This window comes from Numenius arquata, chromosome 1 (assembly GCF_964106895.1).
Source record: "Numenius arquata chromosome 1, bNumArq3.hap1.1, whole genome shotgun sequence".
NCBI lineage: Eukaryota > Metazoa > Chordata > Aves > Charadriiformes > Scolopacidae > Numenius > Numenius arquata.
The window spans coordinates 86,191,640-86,218,095 of record NC_133576.1 but is presented as its reverse complement, the minus strand read 5'-3'; the positions used below and the strand labels follow the sequence as shown (position 1 = coordinate 86,218,095).

The following is a 26,456-nucleotide window of genomic DNA, read 5'->3' as shown; positions in this document are numbered from 1 at the left end:
TTCACATTGATTGCAACAGAGTGTCATCAAGATATTTTTATTGAAAAAGAATAAAATAAAATTCATAGAAAATCAATGTTTCCCCTGAAGGTATATGATGTGTAAGATAAGTAAATAGGATACTAGGTTTTTGTTGAAAGAGAACCAATATCACATCAGTTTCAACAGTGTAAACTTAAGTTCCCTTGCCTTTCAGTGTTGTCACTCATGAGATATGAAATCACTTGTAACTTCCTGCAAGCACAGGAAAGTAAAAAAGTCTTCTCAATTAAACCAGATTTACCAACATGAATTTATAGATTTCTGATAGCCAGAAGGGACCATTTTGGTTATTTAGTCTGACCTCCTGCATAAACTGTCCTTGAACCTCTGAATTAATTCATGCTTTAAGACCAAAACCCATTTGATCCAGAACATAAATATATTCTTTTTCTTTTTTTTTAAGAACCTGACCAGAACAGTTAATAAACTATTTTGATATAGAAGATCCCTCATAGATTTTTTAAATGTATGATATCAGTAATACATATTTGTTTGATTCACTTTGAATGTGCAAATAAAAAGTTTTGACGCATTTTCATACGCTTTGGGGTGCTACAACAAATCTGTCAAATCTGTGTTCACCATGTAGGCACATGCAAGGCTGGTTAAATAAATTCTTGAGGTGGATTTTTTTTTTTTGTACAATAAAGGATGAGCTCCTTTGTTAAAAACAAAAAGCATTTTTTTGTTCCTTAACTGTAATAGAACTCCTGTGCCATCCTTTTTGAACAGCGGAAACAAGAATTGGATTTAGAACTAATATAACATCCCTAATCTCACTTACTATTCCTATTTCTGTCCCCAAAGATACCACATTAACATTTTTGGCTAGAACACTACTCTTGATAATTCATAGTCTGCTGGCTATTCAGGACACCCACAATTATTTTACAGAACAGAATATTTTGTCTTCTAATATGCATGTAATACAATATTTAGACTTGCAAATTTAAATTTGTCTGTATTTTATTATAGTATGTGTTTAAAAATTCATTCAATTGCCTGGCTTACTAGATGAGGTATTTTCTTAGAAAACTTTGTCACTTCTCTTTGTTATTTAGTAGTTCTCTAGTTCTTGTACCAGTAAAAGGTTCATCATTACCAGTAAGTCACCTTCATGAGGGACCAACTTAAATGCCTCTACACAAACGCATGTAGCATGGGGAATAAACAGGAGGAGTTAGAGACATGCACACGCCTGCAGGGCTATGATCATATTGGTGTCACAGAGACTGGTGGGGTGGGTCCTATGACTGGAGTGTTGGAATGGAAAGATACAAGCTGTTCGGGAAGGACAGGCAGGGGAGACGAGGAGGGGGTGTCACCCTCCATGTCAATGACCAGATGGAGTGCATGGAGCTCTGCTTGGAAATGGATGAGGAGTTGACTGAGATCTTATGGGTCAGGATTAAAAGGAGGGCAGGGACAGGTGATGTTACAGTGGGGATCTGCTACAGGCCACCCCACCAGGAAGACCAAACAGATGAAGCTCTCTATAGACAGACAAGAGCAGCCTCATGTTCACAAGCCCTGGTCCTCATGGGTGACTTCAATCACCCCAATAGCTGTTGGAGGGACAACACAGCAGGGCATACACAATCCAGGAGGTTCCTGGAATGCATTAGTGATAAATTCCTTCTCCAAGGGATAGAGGAGCTGAGGAGAGGTGCTGTTCTGGACCTGGCTAGACAAGGCTGATGTACTCAATGACTTTTTTGCCTCAGTCTTCCAAAAAACATTTTTGGACACTTAAAAGAAAACGTGATTATTTTAACCTGCGATAGAAAGTGAAGAACATTTATTGTACTAGTTTTTTTGGGCATACAGTATACAGCATACAGCATACAGCTAGTAATTCTCCTTATTCAGCTGGAAGACCGAATAAGTGTATACAACAAAATCCTCCAGTTATAACCTGGGTTTCTTTTCCTCTTAAATAATAACTTTATAAAAATCACAGCAAAGTAGACTAATCATTTTAAATGCCTTTTATCTTTATTTCTAATGTGTATCAAGCTAGCTTTGAAGAAGTACATGCATTGTATAAATTTAATAAAGAATTTATATTAGATCTAGCCATGCTTAGTAGAGAACCAGAATTGAGATTTATGAACTTATATGGAGACAATATTTTCTCTTGTACAATAAAGGAGAATGGAGAACAACAAAACTCAAATTGCAACCAAGCTTATTCATTCCTTAATCTCTACTCTTTCAAGTGCAGTGAAAAGTTTGGAAAAAGTTGAAGAACAATTTTTCAATGTTGAACATACATTTAAAGAAACTTAGTGGGATTGTGTGGGTTTTCAGATCTCTATTCATAAGTCAATAATGTTCAATAAGTAGAAAGGGGGGGGGAAGAGGAAAGAGAACAGAAACACTTTGGGCTGAAGTTTAGAGAAGCAGCAAAATATAAAGACCTTATTAAGCCAATACATTTTTAAGACTGAGGCAAAGATACAGAATGTACAGGGGGGTGCATGTTCTCAGGCTGAAAAAATGCATATATATAAATATATATTATACTATGGAAACCTTGACAGCAACCCCTGTTTGAAAAACTGTCTTGCTGGAGGTTCATTCCCACATTTATGCCACAGAGCTCAGGAACAAAGAGTATCCTGTCATACAGCTGGCTTCATGAGCTGTGTCATGATTTGAACTGGGCCAAAAAGAAAAGAAATTTGTCCTGTTTAACTGGGTGTAGTTTATTAAACTGTCTGTGTTTTGTTTCCATAAATGCTATGTTGGCAGAGGTGTGTCATGAATTACACAATGAGCAGGGAGCAGGGCAGCTAGACAAAAGAAACTTTTTTCTCTTAGCTAGGTAGTTTGTTTTTCAGGTAGCATATTACTCTCTAATAAAACTTTTGAATCAAAAGTGCAGCATAAATAAGTTCTGCTGATTGAGTGGTGAAAGGCATTCCCTGTTCTTATATGGTGTTTGTTGCAAGAGGCTTTTATGAAGCTACTGAGATTTATCTAAGCGACGTCTTTGTAGTAGTAATTAACATTAGTTGCTATCATTTTGTTTATCCTGGAGTTTTCTTTTAAAATCAGTTAATTACTAGAAAAACATATATGAAATGGGGGACAGAGTGTATCCTCAGAAAGTTCGCTGATGATACCAAACTGGGAGGACTGGCTGGCACTCCAGAGGGCTGTGCTGCCATCCAGCGTGACCTGGACAAGCTGGAGAGCTGGGCAGAGAAGAACCTAATGAGGTTCAATAAAGGCAAGTGTAGGGTCCTCCACCTGGGGAGGAAGAACTCCAGGCACCAATATAGGTTAGGGATGGACCTGCTGGAAAGCACTTCCGAGGAAAAGGATCTGGGGGTCCTGGTGGATAGTAAACTATCCATGAGCCAGCAATGTGCCCTTGACGCCAAGAGGGCCTATGGAATCCTGGGCTGCGTAGGGAAGAGTGTGACCAGTAGGTCGAGGGGGGTCATTCTCCCCCTCTACTCTGTACTGGTGAGGCCACAACTGGAATGCTGCATCCAGTTCTGGGCTCCCCAGTTCAAGAGAGACAGGGAACTACTGGAGAGAGTCCAGCGTACAGCAACAAAGATGATTAAGGGATTAGAGCACCTCCCTTATGAGGAAAGGCTGAGAGAGCTGGGACTCTTTAGCCTGGAGAAGAGAAGGCTGAGAGGAGACCTAATTAATGCTTATAAGTATCTAAAGGGCGGTTTGAGGGAGGATGGAGCTGGACTCTTTTCAGTGGTTCCCAGTGACAGGATGAGGGGCGACGGGCACAAGCTGGAACATAGCAAGTTCCATTCAAATATGAGGAAAAACTTCTTTACGGTGAGGGTGACAGAGCACTGGAACAGGCTGCCCAGGGAGGTTGTGGAATCCCCTTCTTTGGAGATTTTCAAGACCCGCCTGGATGCAGTCCTGAGTAATGTGTTCTAGGAAATCCTGCTTGGGCAGGGGAGTTGGACTAGATGATCTCTAGAAGGACCCTTTCAACTCGAACAATTCCATGATTCTGTGAAATTTTAGGTACCCACTGAAGTTCTCCATCTGTACTGCTAACTTGCATACCCTGTCTTGTCTTCAGCTGTTACAGGGCAAATCATTTCCTAAATATCATAAATGGGATCTCCAACAAACAGGCAGTGGTGGAGGTGTGGATGAACAAATCAGTGGAGACTGCGATGATGAAGATGGTTGTGGAGGATCAGGAAGTGGAGAAGTCAAAAGAGTCCTGAAAATTACAGACTGTAAGTCCATTATTCTGTTTCCTTCATACATATAAATAGTGAATTGACATACTTTCCACTAAGAAATACCACTGAATTATCTTGGAAAAAGTGTGGAAAAGTTGTCTGTATAATGTTTCCAAGATTTACAGGAATAGGACTGCAATTATAGAGTTTCTATGAACATGGTATCAAGATATATGAGTATCAGTTTCATCGTAACACATGTTAATACATATTTGGTGTAATGTAGACAGACCTCAACACAGTATTTTAGTCAAATAAAAGATGTTACAATGACTTGTTCCTGTGAGTTATGACTTAAACATAAAAGATTTGGCAGTTAAGCAGAGAAATTGTTCTCACTTTTCATGGAACTGTGGGAAAATGTAAGTTTTAGTTGTAGCTGAATTTCATAGAGCAGTATTGGAACCAATGTACTGTAGCTGACTCAGCATCAGTGCTTCTTACACTTCTTTCTGCTTTTCTTACTGTTTTGTGTGTGTGTGTGTGGTGTATGTTTTTTCTTTTCTGAAACTCATTTTTCTTTAAAAATCATTTGTTTGTACACATCGGTGGCATGGAGCTATGAGCACGAGCAATTGGATTAAAGTACAAGTAAGTTAACTGCTTCTCTGCATCAGGACATTATTCTGCATCTCTTACTTCTCTTCCCAGTGTAGAAATACAGGCAGAGGTGGTGGTAATAGATGTCTGGTATCATCAAAATTGCACTTCTGCATGTTGCACGGTGGTTTTTTTTTTCATTTTTCTGCATTTTGCCTGCAAAATTCAACACTAATGGATAAGAGGTCAAGGTTGATAATGTCTGAATTTACCCATATTTACTGAATTAGAGTGTACTCCCTGTTTCCAAGCTCAGGCGAGGATCCCAGGTCCTTCTTGACTTGACAACTTAGAAATGTGGCCGTAGAGAAGTTATAGTGTATGCTTGCCCAATTCTGATCTAAACAACTGAAGAAATGAGACTGAGTATTCTGGAGCATGCCTTAGCAGGTCAGTTTAGATTCAGCCTGAAATGGTCTTGCACTGATACCTACTCTATACATTTTCAAGTCCTGCTATAATTCTCTAGATGGGATTGTAAGAGGTCTGCAAAAAGACTTGGACACTTACTTCCTGAGAATGTATTTGAAGATTTAACTTTGGAAAATGAAGTTAGAGATAAAATATTTAAAACCAGATGTACTTTGGAATAGTGGATATATTGTATCTATGATAATGACACTCTATGGTATGGAAAGACTGTAAAATAGTCTTAGAATATGACTAGGGCTATTAAGTAAGTATTAAATGACAAAAGAATTGCAAGGATAGTACATTTTCTTTCACCCTCTTGTACTACATTAGAATTTTCTTCATATTGATGTTGTTAGTGCAATCTTTTCAAAATGTCAAAAATATAATTACCCTTCATATTCTCTTTATACTACATGCATTATAAATCTCTAGAATTATAAACTATGTGTTAGGCACACTGAAGTTTGCATGTAATGCTGTCTCATTTGAACCTTTTCTAAGATAATGCTTAACAAAACTATGAGTCCATACTGATTGGTATAATGACTTGTGCATATATATTGTTACTAGTTCCTTCGATGAGCTGTTGTGATTTTATGGGTTTATGCTGGCATGCATTTAATATTTGGAATGGGCCTTAAAAGGTGTCTTGAATGTATACCGGAAAGAGTCCTAGACAACATTACTTTGTTCTGGGGTAACACACATGCTTACTGACAATATATGTCAGGAAAATCTTTGTCTTCAGAAATCACTTAAGTGTATATTTAAGATAAACAGGAGCTTGAACAATTCTTCTTTTGAAACATTGTGATATAAGAGCAAGACTTTGGGAATTAAAAGCTAAATTGAAAGTGGAAAAAAGTTAAATAAGTATATTTTAGTAAGCAAACAAAATTATCATCTCAAGATTTATGATTTTACGTGAGGAACTAAAATTAAAAAATTAAAAGGCAAACATCACCATGATTTAAGCTAGTGAAATTTTCTTAGCTTCAGGTGACTGAAGTATCAATCTGAAGCTGAACTTACTGTTTTTAAACTGAGAAGCTAGATTTACTCTGGTAATATTCTTACTGATCTTTGAAAAGCATGACTGAACTTCAGCTGAACCTAGATGTTGACTACAGTATGTTTGATCCTCAATGTTAGCTTGTTAGTTCTAGTGCTTTTTTGTGCATCTCATTTTTTTTTAGCTGCATACAAATAACCAGAAATGTCTGAGTGTTCTTCTGTATTTATATATGTTATATAAATATATGCATATGTGTCATGGAAGACAAAGCAAACTTATTTGTTATATAGAAACTTATATTTGTAGCCCTAAATAAATTGATATAAAAAAGAAAAAACCCTACACTTGCAGTGTGAACAAGATTGAAAAGTTATATTTGTTCAAATCCAACCCTTCATAAGCTTCTGATCTGCAAACTCTTGTAATCTTACTCAGAAGCCAAGTCCAAGAATTGCTGTACATCTATACAATATTAGTTTGTTTCTTCTGGTATATAACAGATCATTGTTCAGGTTTTCCACTGTTCCGTGCTGCTTCTATGCATTATAAAACATTATAAAACCCGCTTATCAGTGTAACATGATCACACTTTTAAACTGAGAAACAGACCTCAGCTGCAGTAGAACTGGACGAGTAGAGATACAATAGACTGAGTTGGCCAAAGTCCACATAGCAACTTAGGAATCATGGCAGATACAAAATGACACACATTTGAAATATCAGTGGCCTAGTATTTCATTGCTGTTAACTTTCAATTTGTGAAAAAGTGTAAGAAAACCATAAAGACAGAAGGCAGAACAAAGGTGGGACAAAGAAAACATAAATGTGGGTGATAGTCGTCTTTCTCTATAGGACAGAGATTTGTCCATCTATATTGATAAATAGGAGACAGTAGATATGTAAAAGATGGGAATGACACCAGGATTAAACTGGAGCACCAAATAGTTTGAATGTGTGGATATGCACTCAACTTTTACTGTTGCAGTTTTAAATACATACTCTTGTTACAGTCATTTTTTCTAAGAAGAACTTTTAAGTAAAAACAACTTTTAAGAAGTTTTAATAAACTCCAGAAACCAGAAACGAGATACTTAATTTCTTGTCATGCATAAGCATTTTTATAAGATTTTATAATGCATTTATGATTTTTGAAGGTCAAAAAAGAATTAAGACTTATGCAATAGGTAAGTTTATTTCATAAGTATTTCCTTTTAATGTGTCACACTAAAATGGGTGAAAAAAGGTTTATTGATGGGGTTCAGTAATATACACATTTTAACTGTATCCATTATGCACATGATTAATTCACTTTACCTTATATTCTTTTGATACATGGAGACATACAGATATTATTTTTTTTTCCTCACCAAAGTAACTTTTAACAGTCTTCTTCCTCTGGGCAATTTTGCATTCTCTGGTAGTCAGCCAGAAAAGAAAGGGGAATTACTACCTATTCTGTACTTTAATAGAGTCAAAGTCGTAGCCAAAGCCCAGGTTCCTTTTTGTTAGCTGTTCCAAGGAAATGATCCTGCCTGCTTCAAATTCATAATCTTAATAAGTTTATAAAGTATGATACAGAAGTAGCCCTTTTAAATACATTGCATTTGTATAAAATGTAAAGACACACTTGCCTTTTGTTTGATGCCATGTCATTGCTTTCTGAACATGTGTATGATCCTCACACAGGAACAGAGAGGAAGGCAGGAGATGCATTTCTGCCAAGACAGACCTCTAGCAATGTTATATGAACGCATAGCCTCTGAAATTGAATATGAATTATTTCTACTCTCAGTGTTACAGATGTAAGAATTGTTTTCACTTAATGCTAGAGACTGACAAATATGTGATGGCAGGCTTTAGGCTTTGGAAGTCCAATGAAAAGATTTGGTATTTATGACTCAGAATGATAGCCATAGCATTACACTAGTGCTTAAAATATGTTGTATATTTGAAAAAATCTGGTTTTCATATCAGTCAATCCTTACATTACATTCAATATTTCAAAGCCCTACAATTGTTCTGAATGCTTCACTCTTCTTAAGTGCCTTTAAAATACAACAAAACGGTGCTGTTATTTGAAGGAATGGTACTAGAAAGGATTGTGCACTTTAAATTTATAAAATAAACAGTAGTATAAAGTCCTGACACTTCATTTGCTAGGTTTATTCTGCTCTAACCCAGGAACTCCCACAGGACTATTTCATGAGTCACAATGAATTACCCTCTCAAAACCCCCTGCAGAATGCAAGAGGTAATAACAACAAATACTTATCACCTATATATTGATTTGAATCTGTTTTCAAACAGCTCTGTAAGGAAGGGTTTATCCTGATATCACTCCTCTGAGGTACTTAATACCATCTATCAAAATTCTCATAAGACTTTTAACAAGACCACTAATTTTCTGAAAAGCGCTGCTTTGACTTTCTTCGCTCATTTTAACATGCAACACGGGTGTTTCGTTACTACAGGCAGAGATCTCCTAGTTCAGGGCTCATATATGTAGAAATATCAAGGGTGTCTTTAAGCGTAAGGTATATATAGGCAAACCTTGTCTCTCACTTGTTTGATTTTTATCTCACCTGGTATTCATACCATCTGAGGGAAAAAGTCTCCAAAATGTTTTTTTTTTTTTTTAGGACTACCTAATCTGTAGGATATTATTTTCTTGTTCAGACTATGTGATAGAGGGGAAGTAGCTTTGAAAAGGATTTATGTTGTGATATACTGTTGTGGTTTAACCTGGCAGGCAGCTAAACACCATACAGCCATTTGCTCATTCCCCTCAAGTGGGATGGAGGAGAGAATCGAAAAATAGGTAAAATTTGTGGGTTGAAATACAGACAGTTTGTAAGGACAGAAAAGGAAAGGGAAAATAATAATAATAGTAAATAATAATAGTAAAAAAATATACAAAAGAAGTGACGCACAATGCAATTGCTCACCACCCACTGAGCGATGCCCAGCCTGTCCCCAAGCAGCAGCTTCCATCCCCCAGCCAACTCCCCCGAGTTTTATTGTTCAGCATTGACGTCATATGGTATGGAATAACCCTTTGGCCAGTCTGCATCAGCTGTCCTGGCTGTGTTCCCTCCCACCTTCTTGTGTACCCTCAGCCTCCTCGTTGGCAGGGCAGAATGAGAAGCTGAAAAGTCCTTGATTTAGTGTAAGCACTCCTCTGCCACAACTGAAACATCAGTGTATTATCAACATTATTCTCATCCTAAATCCAAAACCACAGCACTATACCTGCTACAAGGAAGAAAACTAACTCTATCCCAGCTGAAATTATGACATCTCCCTATAAAATGAGGGTACTATGATTCAAATAAACCAGTCAGTATTGCTCATCTAATGTTATATTGCATTCTCAAGTCTCAAACATCCTTTTTCCTCTCACTGCTCCTTCACGCACTTCAGTACAGTTCCATAGTTCCTTGATTCATTTTTTTTTTTTTTTAATCTGATTCAGATGGCTTCTTCTGTGACTAAAGCTACTTAAAGCTAGCACATGTGTGAAACTTCATCAGGCTCCCTAATTCAAGGAGAGCAGATGTCACTAACTGCTATACCTGCAAATGTGCAAATTTTGTAGTGGCTTTTCCATCTTGCTTCTCACCACTGGCAGGCCTACCCAGGGCAGGGCACAGCACAATATTTTCCTAAAGTAGAGTAAGAAGAGTAGTATCAATTCAGTAATACCAAGACACGTGAACAGGTGGAATTGGAAGAAAGTGTCATGGCAACAGTGATTGTAGTATTGCTCATTTGTACAGCCGCTTCTCCTGGTTGCTTCATCAGCCATTCCCACCCTAGGTGTGCTGGAATTAACAGTCACTGAACAAAATAACTAGTCTGAGTACAAATCTTAGCTGTGCTATAACACATGATTTCACTGAGGTAATGTTCATTCAAAGTACTAGAGTGAGACACAAGAAGAAGAAAATACTGTTTTCAGCAGCAAAGGCAAATGTGACAAAATGACTGCATTTATCTTGAACTGTGTTTATTATAAAAAACCTGTCTTCCATTAGGCACATAGGACTTAAATAAATCATCACAAGGCTAGATTGAGATAGATTCACTGAAGGAGTTAAATATGAAGAATGAGGATGCATGGTCTGAATTGGAAGTGGTAGACAACCACACATACTGTCAAATGCTAAATGAAGAGCCTCTGGATTGCTTTTAAACATCTTAAAAAAATATATCATGTAATCTTAAAACAGTTTTCATCTCTATTTTAACTCATTAGGAAGCAAACTGTAAAATATATGTATACAAATAAAGTAGATTAAACATTCTAATGAACAACAACTGCTTTGATGACATAATATTCTCCCAAAGTATTTTTTAGGGGTTTGTATTTGAAAAACCCAGTCTGGATCTGCTGATTTACTTCAAAATATTTCAGTGCTTCTACCACAGCTGTTTAACAATAGGCTTGTTATTGATCAGTGTCTTTGAGTGCATCTTTATCTCAGGATATTGGAAGACCAATATCTTTGCCTCAGAAAGTAAATTGTATTAAAGTATTAAAAATATGGTCTGAAACTAGTCTCTTGCACACTTTACATCCCCTTTCCTTAAACATCTATTGTCTAATTACACAAATGTGACAAAGACTAGTGAACAGACAAGTCTGAATGTTACTCTTTCTGCCTTAAAAGTTGTCAGCATGGTATCAGGTAACATGGTTAATCCATTCCCATGTTCACTGGGCAATCTCTTCCATTATTTCTATGCCATTCACCATTCTCAGCTCCAAAAGGAAAGCATTGGGGTCCAAACCATCATGGAAGTGGTGTGAAGGGCTTCTCATTAGATTTCTGTTGTCTGTGAGTGTCTCAGAATTCAAAGACTGAAGAAGATTGGTGGAATGCGCCAGATAGTGAACGTAATAAAATCTCCTTTATGATGTTTGCCATCTGTTATACCGCTTTAAACTTTCATCTGCATTCTGTCTTACCTCAGTAGAGATCCCTTACGTCTGAGTAGGAATTCAGGTTTTATGTTGTGTACACACAACAGCATTCTTCCTAATCCCCCATGGTTAACATGAAGTGTTCTTATTCAGGTGTCTTTGGAAGGGCTACGTGACCTCACTGTTTATATATTTACTCAGTTCAGAACGTGTCAATTCTATTAAAAATGAATTAAAAAAAATAAAAGCTCTTGCTGTAAACCCCAAACTTGGTCTAAATATTACACTAACTTTTAACACTTGCTTTTATACTCAGATTTTATATTTGTTTTGTGGAATGGGTGTGATTAACCATTTCTTGTTTAGCTAGAAGAACTGAAATTTAATGATGGTGCTTGACGTATTTTAATGGAATTGAATGCAGACTCTTTTTAACCTTTCAAAATTCTCCAGAAATAGACCATATGTATTCCCCGTCTCATAATTCTGTCTATAATTGGTGATTTGTCTTTGAGAGAACATGTGTGAAAGATAATTGTGGAGGAGGAGTAGGAAATGAGGGATCTTACAGGACATTCCACTTAATTTTTAAAAGTGAGAAGAAAGTGCCTTACCCCACTGTGGCATCTGCTGTGACTTTTGCACTAATTCCAAGCCAAAAAACATGCTTTCATGTTTCATTCCTCCATGTTTCACAGGAGGACCATTCAGAATTAATTTTATAGCCCACAGTGGGAGACTTGACATATTATTCACTGTTTAAGCTAGGACTGTGTCTGTAATTGACTTTCTGGTCCTCTGTAATTGTTTCTGTGCTTTTTGGTCTCAAATTAGGTGAAACAAGCAAATGGCATATTACTTCTTCATTCAGTATATAATTTATTGGTTCAAACAGCTCAAAAGTGTCTACATATACAGAAGACCAATCAGAAGAATTTGGGTTTATTCCCACTCTGTATCTAAGGAAACATCTTGAAGGATGCCCCTGCTGGTGAGAAGGAAAAGTCAGAAGGAAGTGAATGAATCCAGGGAGAGGAGTGAGGCCCAGTAATCTCCAGACTGATAAATTACCATTTTATTACTCCAGTACCAAATAAAGTGACTGTTTCCTCCAGGATGCTAACTTTATTCCTATGTGTAGCCAATTAGTCTAAAGATAGTTCAGGTGATACTCAACCTGCATCATACCTTGACCACACAACATCATATTCTGATTATTCCGAAAAGGACCTTCTGCAGAGCTGTAACCTACATAGAAGAATCCAGATCAGAAAAGGACATACCACAGTATCCCCTGTGCTCAAGTTCAGAAGGCATAAAGTAGTAGGCACAAAGGTTTTTTTGAAAGTTGCTGAAAACTGAGAAGTACTAAGTCCGAATTTGTTCAACAAGCAGGTGGTGTGCACTAACACTTTTGAAGAGCGGCACTGGCGACTTTCCTTCTACTGAGGAAATAAGAAAGCATTTAGGCCATTCTGTATGCAGATAAATAGCTATAGCTTCTATTATCTTATTCCTTTTCCTCAGGAAATATAAAAGAATGAATAAGAAAGCAATATATATCAATACTTTGCTGGAAAGTTTGTTTCTTTACTGGTAATTCTGAGCATGAATATTTATATATTGGTTTAATGAAATAATACATCAAATGAAAGGGTCCAATTTTAAGGTAACTTCAGAATCAGTGGTATTATTATAATTCCCATCAAGATATAGCCTCATGTTATTAATGTAGGTAATTTGTAATAATTACACTGCTCTGATGTGCTGTGTTTTAGACCAGTGAGTATACTAGTTAAATGCTTTTTCGTAACTTAAAACATTTGAAGAGCAATTGTGTGTACTTGTGTTTGTGGTAGGCTCTGTCATAAGAATCTTCCTGTTGAGTGCAACATGTTAATACCAGGTAATGCACTGTTGAAAAGTACAAATTTTATATTAGCTGACTATTTCTGCCTCTGTGTGAATTCCCTCAGCAAATTTTATGTAACCCTTTCCCTTACTTGTTTTTGAATTAGCAATCCAACCTGACAGTACAGCTTTAATCCATTACTCAGGTTAAATTAATCACTCAGGAAGTACAAATGTTGACTCCTTACAAAAGATTGTGTTCAAGAGAGAGAGTTGACACTTTAAATAGGAAACAACTAAAAATTGAAATGTCATAATTTTTTTCCAATGCATAATATGAATATGTAGGTCACACCTTTTTGCAGAAGAAGATACAAGGAAGTTGTCTTGTAATTTTTCTCAGTTTTTACATGGCATTTCAAATAGAATTGTTTTGGTTTTTCTCACACTGCTGCATGTCATTATACATGCAACTTTACCTGTGCGAACTTCATAGCTTGGTGAAGGTCTACGCACAGGAGCCTACAAGTAAATTTTAACTTTGTGGAAATCATTGGTACTCGTGTATCACTGTGTCTTTGTTTATGCTTCAATAATTTAAATCATTATATATTACTATGACAACACTTGATCATGCATACAGAAAAATCTTTGAACTTCATATGTGTTGACAATATGTATCTTCTTGCTGAAGGAAGATACTCATTTATTGAAATGTAAATTTTCCACAGGAATGTACTGATTACAATAAATGTTTCTCTTCAAAAGATTTTCAGTTCCCCAAAAGACAAAGGAAAGAGAGAGAAGAGTTCAGATTATGACAGTCTTCCTGTAAAAAGGGAGGGTGAGATATCCCTAGCCTCCTAATTAATATTAGCCTATGAAAATGTCATTGATGTGTTATGTGATACCATCAAAGTTGTGCGATTTTCTAACCTAATCCCCTCAAATGAGCCAGTGGAAAATTGGTTAAGGTTAGTCATTCAAAAAACAACAGATTATACCCCAGTACATTGTTTCCTATCTTTACCTATTTATAATAGGTAAAGGTCTGTCTCTCTTTGGTCCAAAGACTCTTTAGTTATTTGGATACAGCAGGAAAAACTAGAGGGAGATAATGATCAGGCTAAGTCTCTAGAGCTATGGTTAAGGCCATTCAGCTAGCATACAGGGGAAAGACAAAATACCCACTTCACTAGTCTCTGACCTGAATTTAGGTCTTTGTTTTCCTGAAACAACTTTTAAAAGTTTTATATTTCATCCCATTAACAGATAAAAACTTTGAAAATTTAATGAAAGAAAAAGAAGATATTGTGTCCAACTCTAAAAAAAAAAAAAAAAGTGCACCTTTATGCATTTTTTTAATACAAAACATTTTAAATCTCTTATCTACTATAGATTAAGTTATGTTTGTTTTTTCATGTGCATCTGAGATATGCAAAGCTGAGTCAAAATACATTGCTTGTTTATACAAAGTCTGTCTAATTGGAAAATAATAAGGTTAATATATGTTACATTTTAAATGAGTTCTGATCAAGTTCTTTCTGAGGTCAGTAGGCATTATTTCACTGACTTCATAGAAGCTTGTATTTTCCAGAGAGACCATATAATCGCTTTAGTAGGAGTTACAAATTTCTAATTATATTTTAAAAGGAATTACTTCATAACAAGACCACTAATTCTGAAGTTACCTGAAAATTGGAGCCTTTTATTTGACTTATTATTTCATCTAATATTATAATTCTATTTCTAATAATTTCTAATTATTCATTGATTCATAATTCAATTAATATTTTTATTACTTTAGTGTGTTGTTTGAAATGTGCTTTATAAGAATGTATTGAGGATCTGAAAAGAATACTTTTATAACTCTTGTGAACTCTGTGTTCAAACCATCTTTACTATTCTATCAAATTATTCCATGAATTCAGTGGAAGAGAATTTATGTTGTTTTCCTCTGTACAAAATAAAAATGAGCATGAGTTTTCCCTAAAAAATATATTCCTTTCAAGCAATTGTGTTTAAATCAATATCCTTCTCTAAGTGGTGATATCAAATCCTCAAAAACCTATGAGTTTTTGCTTCAGTTTTTGCTTTTGCATCCAAAAGTCAAGATCTTTTTGAAAAACATACCTTCCAAAGAGTTGCTTTCATCTCCAGTTGGCCTGATGTGTGATTTTATAACCTCTAAGAGAACTTTATTTAACTCACAATTTTTAATTTTACTTTTTAAGTCTCTCACAAGTGAATTGATCTTTAAAGTCTTGTTCATGCTTTGGGTTGGCTGGGATTGGCGATAAAATTAGCAAAATCTGAATATTTGCTTTGGGAATTTGGCCTGCTCTGTATTTTTATTCCATATTTTAATATAATTTTCTGGGGGGGGGGGGGGAAGAGCTCCATCCCACAACTGATGTCACATTTCTCATATTGTCTGTGATAGCTTTTATTATCCACTTTTGATGATTCTTTTACTCTTCCAGTGTATTTCTACTCTACTGACATAAAGCCTCAAAGAAAATATGAGGGGTTTTTTTGGTAGAAATTGACTCTTCTTATTACTTTGAGGGAACAAAAATAAAAAACTATCCTTTATGCAGTTTGAAAGGATTATCATATCCTAGTAACAATTTCCTAAAATGATCAGGGTAGCTACTTTAATGTTAGAGTAAAAACTCTACCTTTTCACTACCCAAGATCTAAATATGAATGTTGGAAGACAGCTATACACTACTGTTCATTTCTTTTTTTCTTCAAAATGTAATCTTACTTTAGATGCCTTTTGTAGTCACTATAGACAAATAAACATGTATCACTGGAAATGAATAAACATGTGAGGGCACAATTAATTAGGCCTACGTTAAGCACCTCTGTTAGGACAAGAAGAATTGTGCCCTACAATCCTTATTTCTCTCAACTGATTGTAGAAGGGCTCAAGCTTCAGTAGCTCAAGTACAGATATCGTAAGACAAGTCCTTCCCTAAGTTAGGTACTTTTCCTTTCGCTCTGATTTTGATTTCATTCTGCTTATTTTTAGGTAAGGGTTAAGTATTTTTCAATGTGCTTTACAGTATTATTGTCAAGATCACTAAAATAAATGCCTCATGTAAAATAGAGGGGTTACTTGAAAATATAGCCAATAAGGCCTGTAAAATGGAATTAATGTTGTCTGAAAAGCCTCATTTTCTAGGAGAAGAAATCATTCATTTTTTCTGTCATCTATGATGGAGAAAATGGTTATTGGTGCAAAAGGACATGGGAATGGCTATGAATCCCATGGTGTGTTTGGTTATCAAACTGTCTTGGTATCTGTTTTATCTGTTTCTCTTTTCAGATTTGGAACACAGAAAAATACATGTTAAAACTACAACAACCCAAAACTTTCATGACCATTATACTAAAAAGGAATTATTTCACTGAATTGAAAAGGAACTGTGAAACAGTTTTTTAATCTTCTTATGAAAGAATCTGCTTCTTTTTTCGAAGCTATGAATCAAATCAGACCTTTATCCTTCGACCTATTTTTAAACAGATTGTAACCATGATAAATGTCACATTTCTGTATACTCAAAGGTAGTTTATAATCAAAGGTAGTTCCTCTGCCTGTCATGTGTCTCCAGTCTTTATTATATTCTTTAAAAAAATCAAAGTGTGTGATCTCCTGAGAGTTCCCTTTGCAACCTGTGCAGAGACTTAAATTAGATTAATTTCATATTTGCGTTTTCCACTATTAATAATTATAACTCCAATGCCTTGAATAATGTGCTTCTTGGTAATTCATGTTCAGACCATTTTTTAACTTTTAAATAAAAGAGAATCAATTAATTTCTGTTTGCTACAGAAACTTAGCACTTTTTTTTTTTCCTAGAAATAATCTATATTGAATAAGTGACTATGCAAGACCCAGTTCTTAAAATCTGTAAAATGTGTGTGAATATAACAACAAGAAAAAAAAAAAAACAGTAAAAGTTTCCCAAAGAAGGGTGAATCTATTCTAAAATACTCAGTTATGACCTGTACTCTCTGAAGCAAGGTATCCACAAGGCAGCACAGCAACTGAGTTTCCTTTTACTTCTGTTCTTCTAAGCGAAGTGGTTAGACATCTGAATAACTCCAATCTGGCCTATGGATGTGATGCCTCTTTTCCACAATTAGTCTGCTAATAGATACAAGTACTGTTTTTTACTTTCTAGGAAGAAATGCATGGAAAAGATAGTACAAGGGAAAAAGTATTCTTTATGCCCTGATCCCCTCTAGATCAGACACATAACTGTAGGGGTGGGACACAGTTGCTTAGACATGCTGTCATTTTAGCAGATAATTTCAGGAGTCTGTTTCAGTACGTGCTCACTAGTTTCTTTTGACCTTATGAACTGGGTTTCCAGTGACAATAGCAGGAGGTAGCTCACATTAAACCTTGTATTGTAGATATCTACATTTAGATAAGTGATGATAAATTCCACTCTTCGTGTTTTCAAAGGTTGGCTAACTAGAACAACTCTCTGCCAGATGTTGGCCAGTAGCAGTGAGATTAGACATGCTAAAAAAGAGTCATTTTTCTTACTTGGAGCACCATTAAGCAGATTCTGCTCAGGGCCAGTACACATGCTTAAGGAAGGGAAAATCTCCTGCTTCATTGTGATTTACCCAGTTGCAGAAACAGAAGGTTATACCACAGCTTAATAGACACATACTTCATGAAAGGCATCCTTTGTGGCACCATATAGTCACTAAAGTTTTTTACGTCAAATCCCTTAAGTCTCTGAAACATGGATCTTTTCTCCCTTTTGGCTTTCTTTCTCAAGTATGTGTTACATGCAGTCATCCCCAAGAAACTGCTTTTATAGTGCAAGGTTAAATTAAGGGCCCCCTGAGCAGCTGGTACATTTCTCCTTCAGACATATGACTTGGGCTTGTTATGAATGTTGTGATCATGGATAGATCACATGGAAAGCTGTGTCAGGTTTTTGGGAAGGGCATGGACCCTTGTTTTTATTTTATTATCCGTAATGCCCTAAGCATTATGGACATAAGTCAGTCAATGCCATTTTAATTCAGGGCCAAAATGTCTCTGAGGCCCAACCTGGAGAAGCAAAAATGTAGCCCTGACAATGGTGGTAGACTGAACTAAAATGCCTAAGAATAAAAAACTAGTCCTGAAGAGAGGAATTTTTTGAGGAAAAAGTCTGATTGAGAAGTCTGAGTAAGAACAAGTCCGAATAGAGAAGGATGCATGTGAAATAAGCAGAAATGTCCTTGTTCACTGCCTTTGTTGTGTCTGTTCCACCATTTTTAATTTTTTTTTTCAATGTTTATAGGCTTAAATAGAAATGCTGATGTGTGTAAGACTCCACCTCTGGATCCTGTGACCAGCTTCAGGCTGTGAGAAACACAGTTCCGGACATTTGAGCAGGTGATAGTGATATAGGAAGTATAACATCCTTAAGAGAATATTAAGAGAATCTTACAGGTTGCAACAGTGACATTTGGAAAATATGTCAGTTGTTAGACAGAGTGGAGACAGCTGGCTGTTTAAAAATACTGAAATACCAGGAAGCTAAATCAGAATATGACAGTTGTTCTTCAAGGAAGAAGCTATGTATGAGCTAAATAGCTGCAAAATAATCACTTAGTACCTATTGTGTTGATACCTAACATAGATAAATTCAGTCACTAGCCAAAGAAAGAAGGAACTATTAATTTAGGGGAAGGTTTCCTAATCAAATTGTTCAGCAAAAGCTAGTTATAGGAAAAAATATTGATCATATATTGTAACTTGCAAAAGTACTTGAGATTTATTAAAACATTTATTGTTTGTTAAATGTTGGCTAGTTAAAAGTGCACATCAGGGATTTTATATTCAATAATTAAATATGCATGCTCATATATTTAAATGAAGATAATAAGGAACTTGAATTGGTTTCCAGTTTATGATGTGCTACTCTGGTACTCCCAAGACTTAGACACATAAGACACTTAGACTCACCTTAAATATAGGCGAACTGAGAGCACTGACTACTGTTTGCAAATTCATTTAGCTGAGAAAGTGACCTCTTCTGCCCACCTCGCCCATCCTCTGGAGCTGTATCTCCTCTAGCCAGTATTGTTGAACCACACATGATGCTGGATCTCCACCGCAACTGTTTAGAGACTAACACTAAGGCAAACTGAATGTTGTTCTGCTATATGTTAATATAGATGTGGTGGGTTGATTTGGCTGGTTACCAGGTACCCACCCAGCTGCTCTCTCACTCCCCATCCTTAACAAACGATAAAAAAAATAATAATGATAAGATGAAAAAAATTGTGTGTCGAGATTAAGACAGGGACATCACCTACCAATTACCATCACAAGCAAAAAAAGACTCAACTCAGGAAAAATTAATTTCTTGCCAACTGAGACAGAGTAGGATGATAAGAAACAAACACGTCTCCCCCATCACTGGCGCATTTTCACTCAACTTCTCTGCTTCATTCCCAGCTCCTTTACCTTCTCCTGCCGTGGAGTGGTGCAGGGGTGACAGGGAATGGGGGTTGCAGTCAGTTCATAACAGCTCTTCTCTGCTGCTCCTTCCTCTTCACGTTTTCTTCCCTGCTCCAGTGTGGGTCCTCTCCATGGGCTGCAGTCCTTCTGGATAAGACTGCTCCAGCATGGGCTCCTCTCCACAGGCTTCAGCTTCCTTCAGGGTACATCTACCTGCTCCAGCATGGAGTCCTCCACAGGCTGCAATGTGGTTATCAGCCCCACTGTGATGCTCTGCAGGGGCTGCAGTGGGACAACCTGCTCCACTGTGGTCCTCTCCATGGGCTGCAGGGAATTTTCTTCTCCAGCATCTGGAGCACCTCCTCACTCTCCTTCTTCTCTCACCTTGATGTTCATAGGGTTGTTTCTCTCTTTTTTTTTTTTCCTTTTTTTTTTCTTTTCACTCTTTACACTGCCAGGCAGCATTTTGTCCTTTCTTAAATACATCTTCCTGAGGCACCACCATCTTGACTGATGGGGCTCAGCCGTGCCCTGTGGTGGGCCCACTGGATCCGACTGGAACTAACTGTGTCTGGCACAAGGCAGCCCTGGTCTCGCCCAACAGAGGCCACACATGCAGCCCCCTGCTGCCAGCAGCTGGCCACATAAACCCAGTGCAATGGCACAATGGGCACTGATGTGCCATGTACCACAGGGGACTCCTCTATCCTTATCAAGGGGGAATCACTTTTGGAAGTGGGACCAAGCGGACAGGTTGAGAAAGTACTCAGCTCAGCTTAATCACTTGCTGCTTAATCCAGTCTTAGCCATGAGCCAGTGCTCTGGACAGCCCTGTGGGCTCAACTGTGGGTCTACTGCTGTACTCACGCTGCAGAAAGGGCAAAATTTGGAAGGTTTGGTCAGTCAGATAGCAAAAACCGTTAATTTTTTTACAGCTCTGTCTGCAGTATGTTAACAAGTGTATTGCTCCATGATTTTTTATTTTAATTTAATTTGATCAGATTTTTAAAAGTAAAAATCAGCGAGAACCTTTTGCTTGTAGATCTGCTTATCTACAGTCAGGACTTCAGCTGCTCGCGTTCCTATGCCAAGTATTTTTGATAGATTCATGACTAGTTCTTTTGAGACAGTCACCAACTACCAAAATCCCAGTAGCTTCACACTGTGAAAAATGGTCCTGTGATTGATACGTTTGCTACCAACTTCCACGGAAAAGGGAAACATTCAGTAGATGCTGGAAATAAATGGTAACCTCTGCTGAGCTACAATGGCCCAGGACTGAGCTGCCAGCAATCGCATTTTAAGGCTCTCATCAGCAGACTGAGGAAGTTGCTGCTTCTGAGTCTCAACATTCACTCCTTTGAATGCGCAGAGCAAGATGTGTGATGCATAATGTCACAGCATATATAATAAAAAAGGAAAATATAATATATAATTAAAGAGATTGTGGTAAAATCTTTGAACTCAGTAACATTTTTATGAAGTTATAAAGCAGTTTTCTAGTAAAATATCAAATATAATATTCAGTTCATTAACAGCTCTCATTATCCTCAAATCCATAAACATTAATTTATTTTACTGTGCAGCAATTTCTATGAAATGTAAGTCATAAAACATAAAATAAAGTGTTTAGAGAGATAGATTCAAAAAGAGAATAATCCGTTTTTTTTTTTCTCTTATAGTCAGCCCTATCTATTGCCTTTTTTCCTCCTTTTTTATTGCTCCTCCTTTTTCTAATTAACTACCATTTGTCATCTTATGTCAACTGATACAATTATAAGTCATTATTTAAGATACTAATAGCCTTAGAAGCAGTTGCCTCACACATAAACTCTCATGCCCAAATGGCCACTTACCAAAGAACTAGATTTTAATTTCTCATCATTCGTTACTGTTTTGATTGGTCTAAACAGAATAACTGAAGAACAGCAGGTGCTTTTTATTTCAGTTCTTTAAGCTTGTTTCTTAATGTAGCCTTTTAATAGCAATCTTCTTTCACATGGAGAAGGCAATTAATTCTTCTGTATGCCAGAAGATGCCACTGCAGCACTCGCTGACAAATAACAAAGACTGATGACAGCGGAGAAGGGTATGAATATTATCAGGTACAGCTTCTGTTTGCTCCTGAAAAAATATTACTGTCAGTATCCTAAAAGTACAGGGTCTTAATTTGGTAAGACAATGAGATTCTACGATATTTTTGATTTTTACAAAAAAGAAATAAAAGCATCTGTATATTGGGAATTAAAGGATATAGTTATTTTATGGCATAATTTCATGAAATGAAATCCTAGTACAGTATTTGCTAGCTTGGATATTTACATTCTACAATACTGTAACAAACATCAATATAAGTACATGTTCTTTCTCTAAAAGGTTTCTCTAGAAAGGATTTCCCCACTGTTTAATATACTATATAAATCACTTTAAAAAAATAGTCTCCTTAGGTTACTATTTCATTTTCTTCTACATCCAGTTAATTGCAGTGAGGTTTAATATCATCCGTCTACTGCAGTGTCATGGTTCTGGGTTTTTTTCTTTCTTTTTCTTTAAAAAAAGTGCTGGCAGTAAGCAGTCCATCACTAGCTTTAGAAACCAGGGTTATCCCCAGGAAATAAAGAAACAGGGCAGCCAAAAGCTCTGTCTAAAAAGATGGTTTATTTTATTTTATTTTATTTTAGGAATAATTTGGACATTTTACCTCTTGACAGCTATGATACTTGCTGGTGACAGGGGAGAAGAGGGAGGAAGGTTACTGTGGAGCCCCATTGGTGGTCAAGAAAGCTCAAATTGACAATCTGTAAAGAAATACAATAGGAGGAAGCACTTTAAAAGCATTTCCTTTGAACAAACTCTCTATTAATTAATTGTTTGTCCTCAGAGATAGGGTGGTGCCTACCTAAGAAAGCAAGCAAATGTATTCAATGCATATGCATGTATGCTTTCCAGTGGGACACTGAAATCCACTGTCAAATGTGAGTGTCACCAAATGGACAACCAGACTGCATTCTTGAAATTTAAACTGTGCAGGGTTTTCTGCTATGAAATGTGGAAAAAAAAATTACTAATCACAAGCAATGTAGAATGCAAATTCTATTCCATGTATTATCAGTGAAAAAAAATTTTTTTCAGTTGTTGCATACAGACTTCATGTCTTGAGGTCAAACAAGTTTATCGGCTAACGTTTAGAGTCTATGGTAATTCTGCCTGATTAGAAGCAGGTCTGACTAAATTCTGTGTGGGGTTGAGAGAAAGAGGAAGGGTTTTTCAGTCAGTCATAGAATCGTAGAATATCCTGAGTTGGAAAAGACCCATGAGGATCATCGAGTCCAAATCCTGACTCCATGCAGGGCAACCTAAAAGTGAAACCATATATCCAAGAGCATTGTCGAACTGCTTCTTGAACTCTGACAATCTTGAGGCCATCACCACTTCCCTGGGGACCTTGTTCCTGTGCTTGGACACTCTCTTAGTGAAGTGCTTTTTCTCTTCAGCAGTCTGAACTTTCCCTGATGCAGTTTTAAGCTATTCCCTTGCATCCTGCTGCTGGACACCAGGGAGAAGAAATCAGCACCTCCCTCTCTGCTTCCCCTCATGAGGAAGTTAGCAATGATGTCACCCTTCTGTCTCCTCTTCTGAACAAACCTAGTAACCTCACATCCTCAGACACTTCCCATAAGTCATGCCCTTGAGCCCTCTTTGTTGCACTCATTTGGACGCATTCTACTATTTTTATATCCTTCTTGTATTCTGGAGCCCAAAACTGCACACAGTACCTGAGGTGAGACTGCACCAAGGCTGAGTACAGTGGGACAATCACTTATTTAGATTGGTTAGCTACACTGCACTTAATGCACCTCAGGATACGGTTGGCCCTTTTGGCTGCCAGGGCACATTGTGGACTCATATTGAGGTTACCATCAACCAAAATTCTCAGATTCCTTTCTTCAGGGCTTCACTGCAGCCTCTTTTTCCTGAACCTGTATGTCCACCCAGGAATACACCATTCCACGTACAGAATCTGGCATTTTTCCTTCTTAAATTTCATACGGTTGGTGAATGCCCAGTACTTTATTCTGTCAATACCTCTCTGTAAGGTCTCTCTGCCCTCAAAGGAATCAATTTTGTATCATAAACAAACTTAGCGTGCACCCAATTCTTGTGTCCATGTCATTGATAAAAACATTGAAGAGAACTGGCCCTGAAATTGAGCTCTGAGGAGCACCACTAGTCAGTGGCCACCAGGAAGGTGTTACCCCATTTACTATAACTCTTTGAGCATGACCCTTCAGCCAGTTGTTCACCCATCATATTGTGTGCATGTCTAGTTGTATGCTGGATGTTTTATCCACAAGGACACTGTGAGAGACAATATCAAATGCTTTGCTAAAATCCAAAAAATCCCATGTCCACTGCCTTCCCTTCATCCACTAGTCAAAAGTGATGATAAATGTTTCCACATCCAGCACATGTGTTCAGCCTGTTCCGTGAGTTTAGTAGCTCCATTGTTAGAAATACCTTTCATCTCTTTAGCTGCAATAACAGAATTTGTCATCAGAATTCAGAAGTTACCATGTGGAATAAAAGATTGGTCTCTGTGCCATGGTATTGAAAGGCACATTGAGCACTGCCAGGCGGTGGGGAAATTGGGCATGCCTTTCACACCACTGAAATTTAGGCCGCCTTAGCTATCTTCATGAAAGACTAGTTGATCACTCTGTCCTTCCTTTCAGGTTAGTGAGGGAGTATGTAGGGAGGAACCAGAAAGGATATTTAATCAAGTGACAAAATATTGAACGATTGATTACTATGAGACACATATTATTTGCCTATTATAATTTTGATTAAATATTCTTATACCAAATGTTTTTGCTGGAACAGTCAAATGACTTGAATACACTTATGAAATTGGTTTAATAATAAGAAATGGTCTTATATGATGGCAGTCCTATGGACTGAACCTTAGCCTTCTTACTAGACTCACCATAAAATTGTTATATAGTAATAACACATTGAGACTTTTTGTTTTGCTTACTACCATGGTAACTTTTTTTTTCATTACTTCTCCATAACACCTAGTCTTTGCATCTTTTGTTTTTGTGAATACTAAGCATAAACTGTAAAGCTAAGGCTATAAGATACACTTACATTGTTAAGTTATATTTATATAATTAAAAGGCAAAATCATGACTTAAATGCACCAGCAGAAATTTTTTGATGCACAAAACTTCTTTGCATTTCGATACAGAAGGTAAAGTAAATAAATCATGTAGCCCACCTGTTTCAAATGTAGGGTCTTCTTACCACTAACTACAACAATTTTATCTGCAAAATAGGATGTATCCTGCCTTGTATACAGCTAAAAAAAATCTGTGAATAAAAGTATATTTGGGCATAAAATAGAACCCCAAAAAACTAATTCTGATACTAGCAAACACCTAACGCAATTTCTGACACAGCCCATGGGTTCCATGTTTACTGGTGTTCAGTGACTCATTTATTATTGAGAAGCACCAAATATTAGGTACCTATGAGTCAGAGTACTGTGTGGCTGAGGCATTTAGTGTGCAATAGAGAATTTTAATGACTCATTGGTATGGCAAGTGAGATGGCCAGTGAATATTATGCCACTGTGCACATCAATTTTGCAAGATAAACTGCTTATTTCTGCTTTTACTGCATTGGTTTCATCTTTATGCTTATCTATAAAAAAATATAATGGATCCAAAATCATTTGTGATGAGGCATTTAGTCACAGCTGTGCCCATTTCTCAGTCTTTTCTCATTTTGGAAAACAGCACTAGCAAATATTGTGAGAAAATGTTGAAAGTAATTAAAATTAAACACTTTGATGATCTACTCTTGAGTATTCCTTTTTATGAAATTATCTACATTTCACTATGCAGTGAGTTGACCTTGGCTGGATGCCAGGTGCCCACCAAGCTGCTCTATCACCCCCCCGTCAAGTGGACAGGGGGAGAAAAATATGACAAAAGGCTTGTGGGTCAAGATGAGGACAGGGAGAAAACTCAGCAACTACCATCATGGGCAAAACAAACTCGATTTGGGGAAATTAATTTAATTTGCCATCAATCAAACCAAAGTAGGGTAATGAGAAATAAAACCAAATCTTTATACACCTTCCCCCCACCCCTCCCTTCTTTCTGGGATCAACTTCACTCCCAAATTCTCAACCTCCTCCTCCTCTCGTGGCACAGGGGGATGGGGAATGGGCGTTGTGGTCAGTTCATCACATGTTGTCTCTGCCACTCCTTCCTCCTCACACTCTTCCCCTGCTCTGGCATGGAGTACCTCCCATGGGAGAGAATCCTCCATGAACTTCTCCAACGTGAATACGTCCCACGCTCTGCAGTTCTTCATTAACTGCTTCAGCGTGGGTCTTTTCCATGGGATGTAGTCCCTCAGGAATAGACTGTTCTAGCATGGGTCCCCCACGAGGTCACAAGTTCTGCCAGCAAACCTGCTCCAGCGTGGGCTCCTCTCTCCACAGGTCCTGATAGGAGCTTGCTCCAGTGTGGGTTTCCCACGGGGTCACAGGCTCCTTTGGGCACATCCATCTGCTCCAGTGTGGAGTCCTCCATGGGCTGCAGGTAGATATCTGCTCCACCATGGACCTTCATGGGCTGCAGGAGGACAGCCTGCCTTGCCATGGTCTTCACCATGGGCTGCACAGGAATCTCTGCTCTGGTGCCTGGAGCACCTTCTCCCCCTCCTTCACCGACCTTGGTGTCTGCAGAGTTGTTACTCTCACATATTCTCACTCCTCTCTCTCTTCTGGCTGCTGTCGTGCAGCAGGTTTTTCCCCTTCTTAAATGTGATCCCAGAGGTGCTACCACCACCGCTGATGGGCTCAGCCTTGGCCAGTGGCGG

At 37.4% G+C, this 26,456-nt stretch overlaps 1 protein-coding gene across 1 annotated transcript in view; it reads left to right on the top strand.

The window, feature by feature from the left end:
- Positions 1-26,456, top strand: part of GPC5 (glypican 5) — a 727,404-nt gene that overhangs the window by 387,734 nt on the left and 313,214 nt on the right. Inside the window, exon 7 of the mRNA XM_074168139.1 lies at positions 4,109-4,271. Coding sequence (XP_074024240.1) covers positions 4,109-4,271 — 163 coding nt within the window. The remainder of the gene's footprint in view (positions 1-4,108; positions 4,272-26,456) is intronic.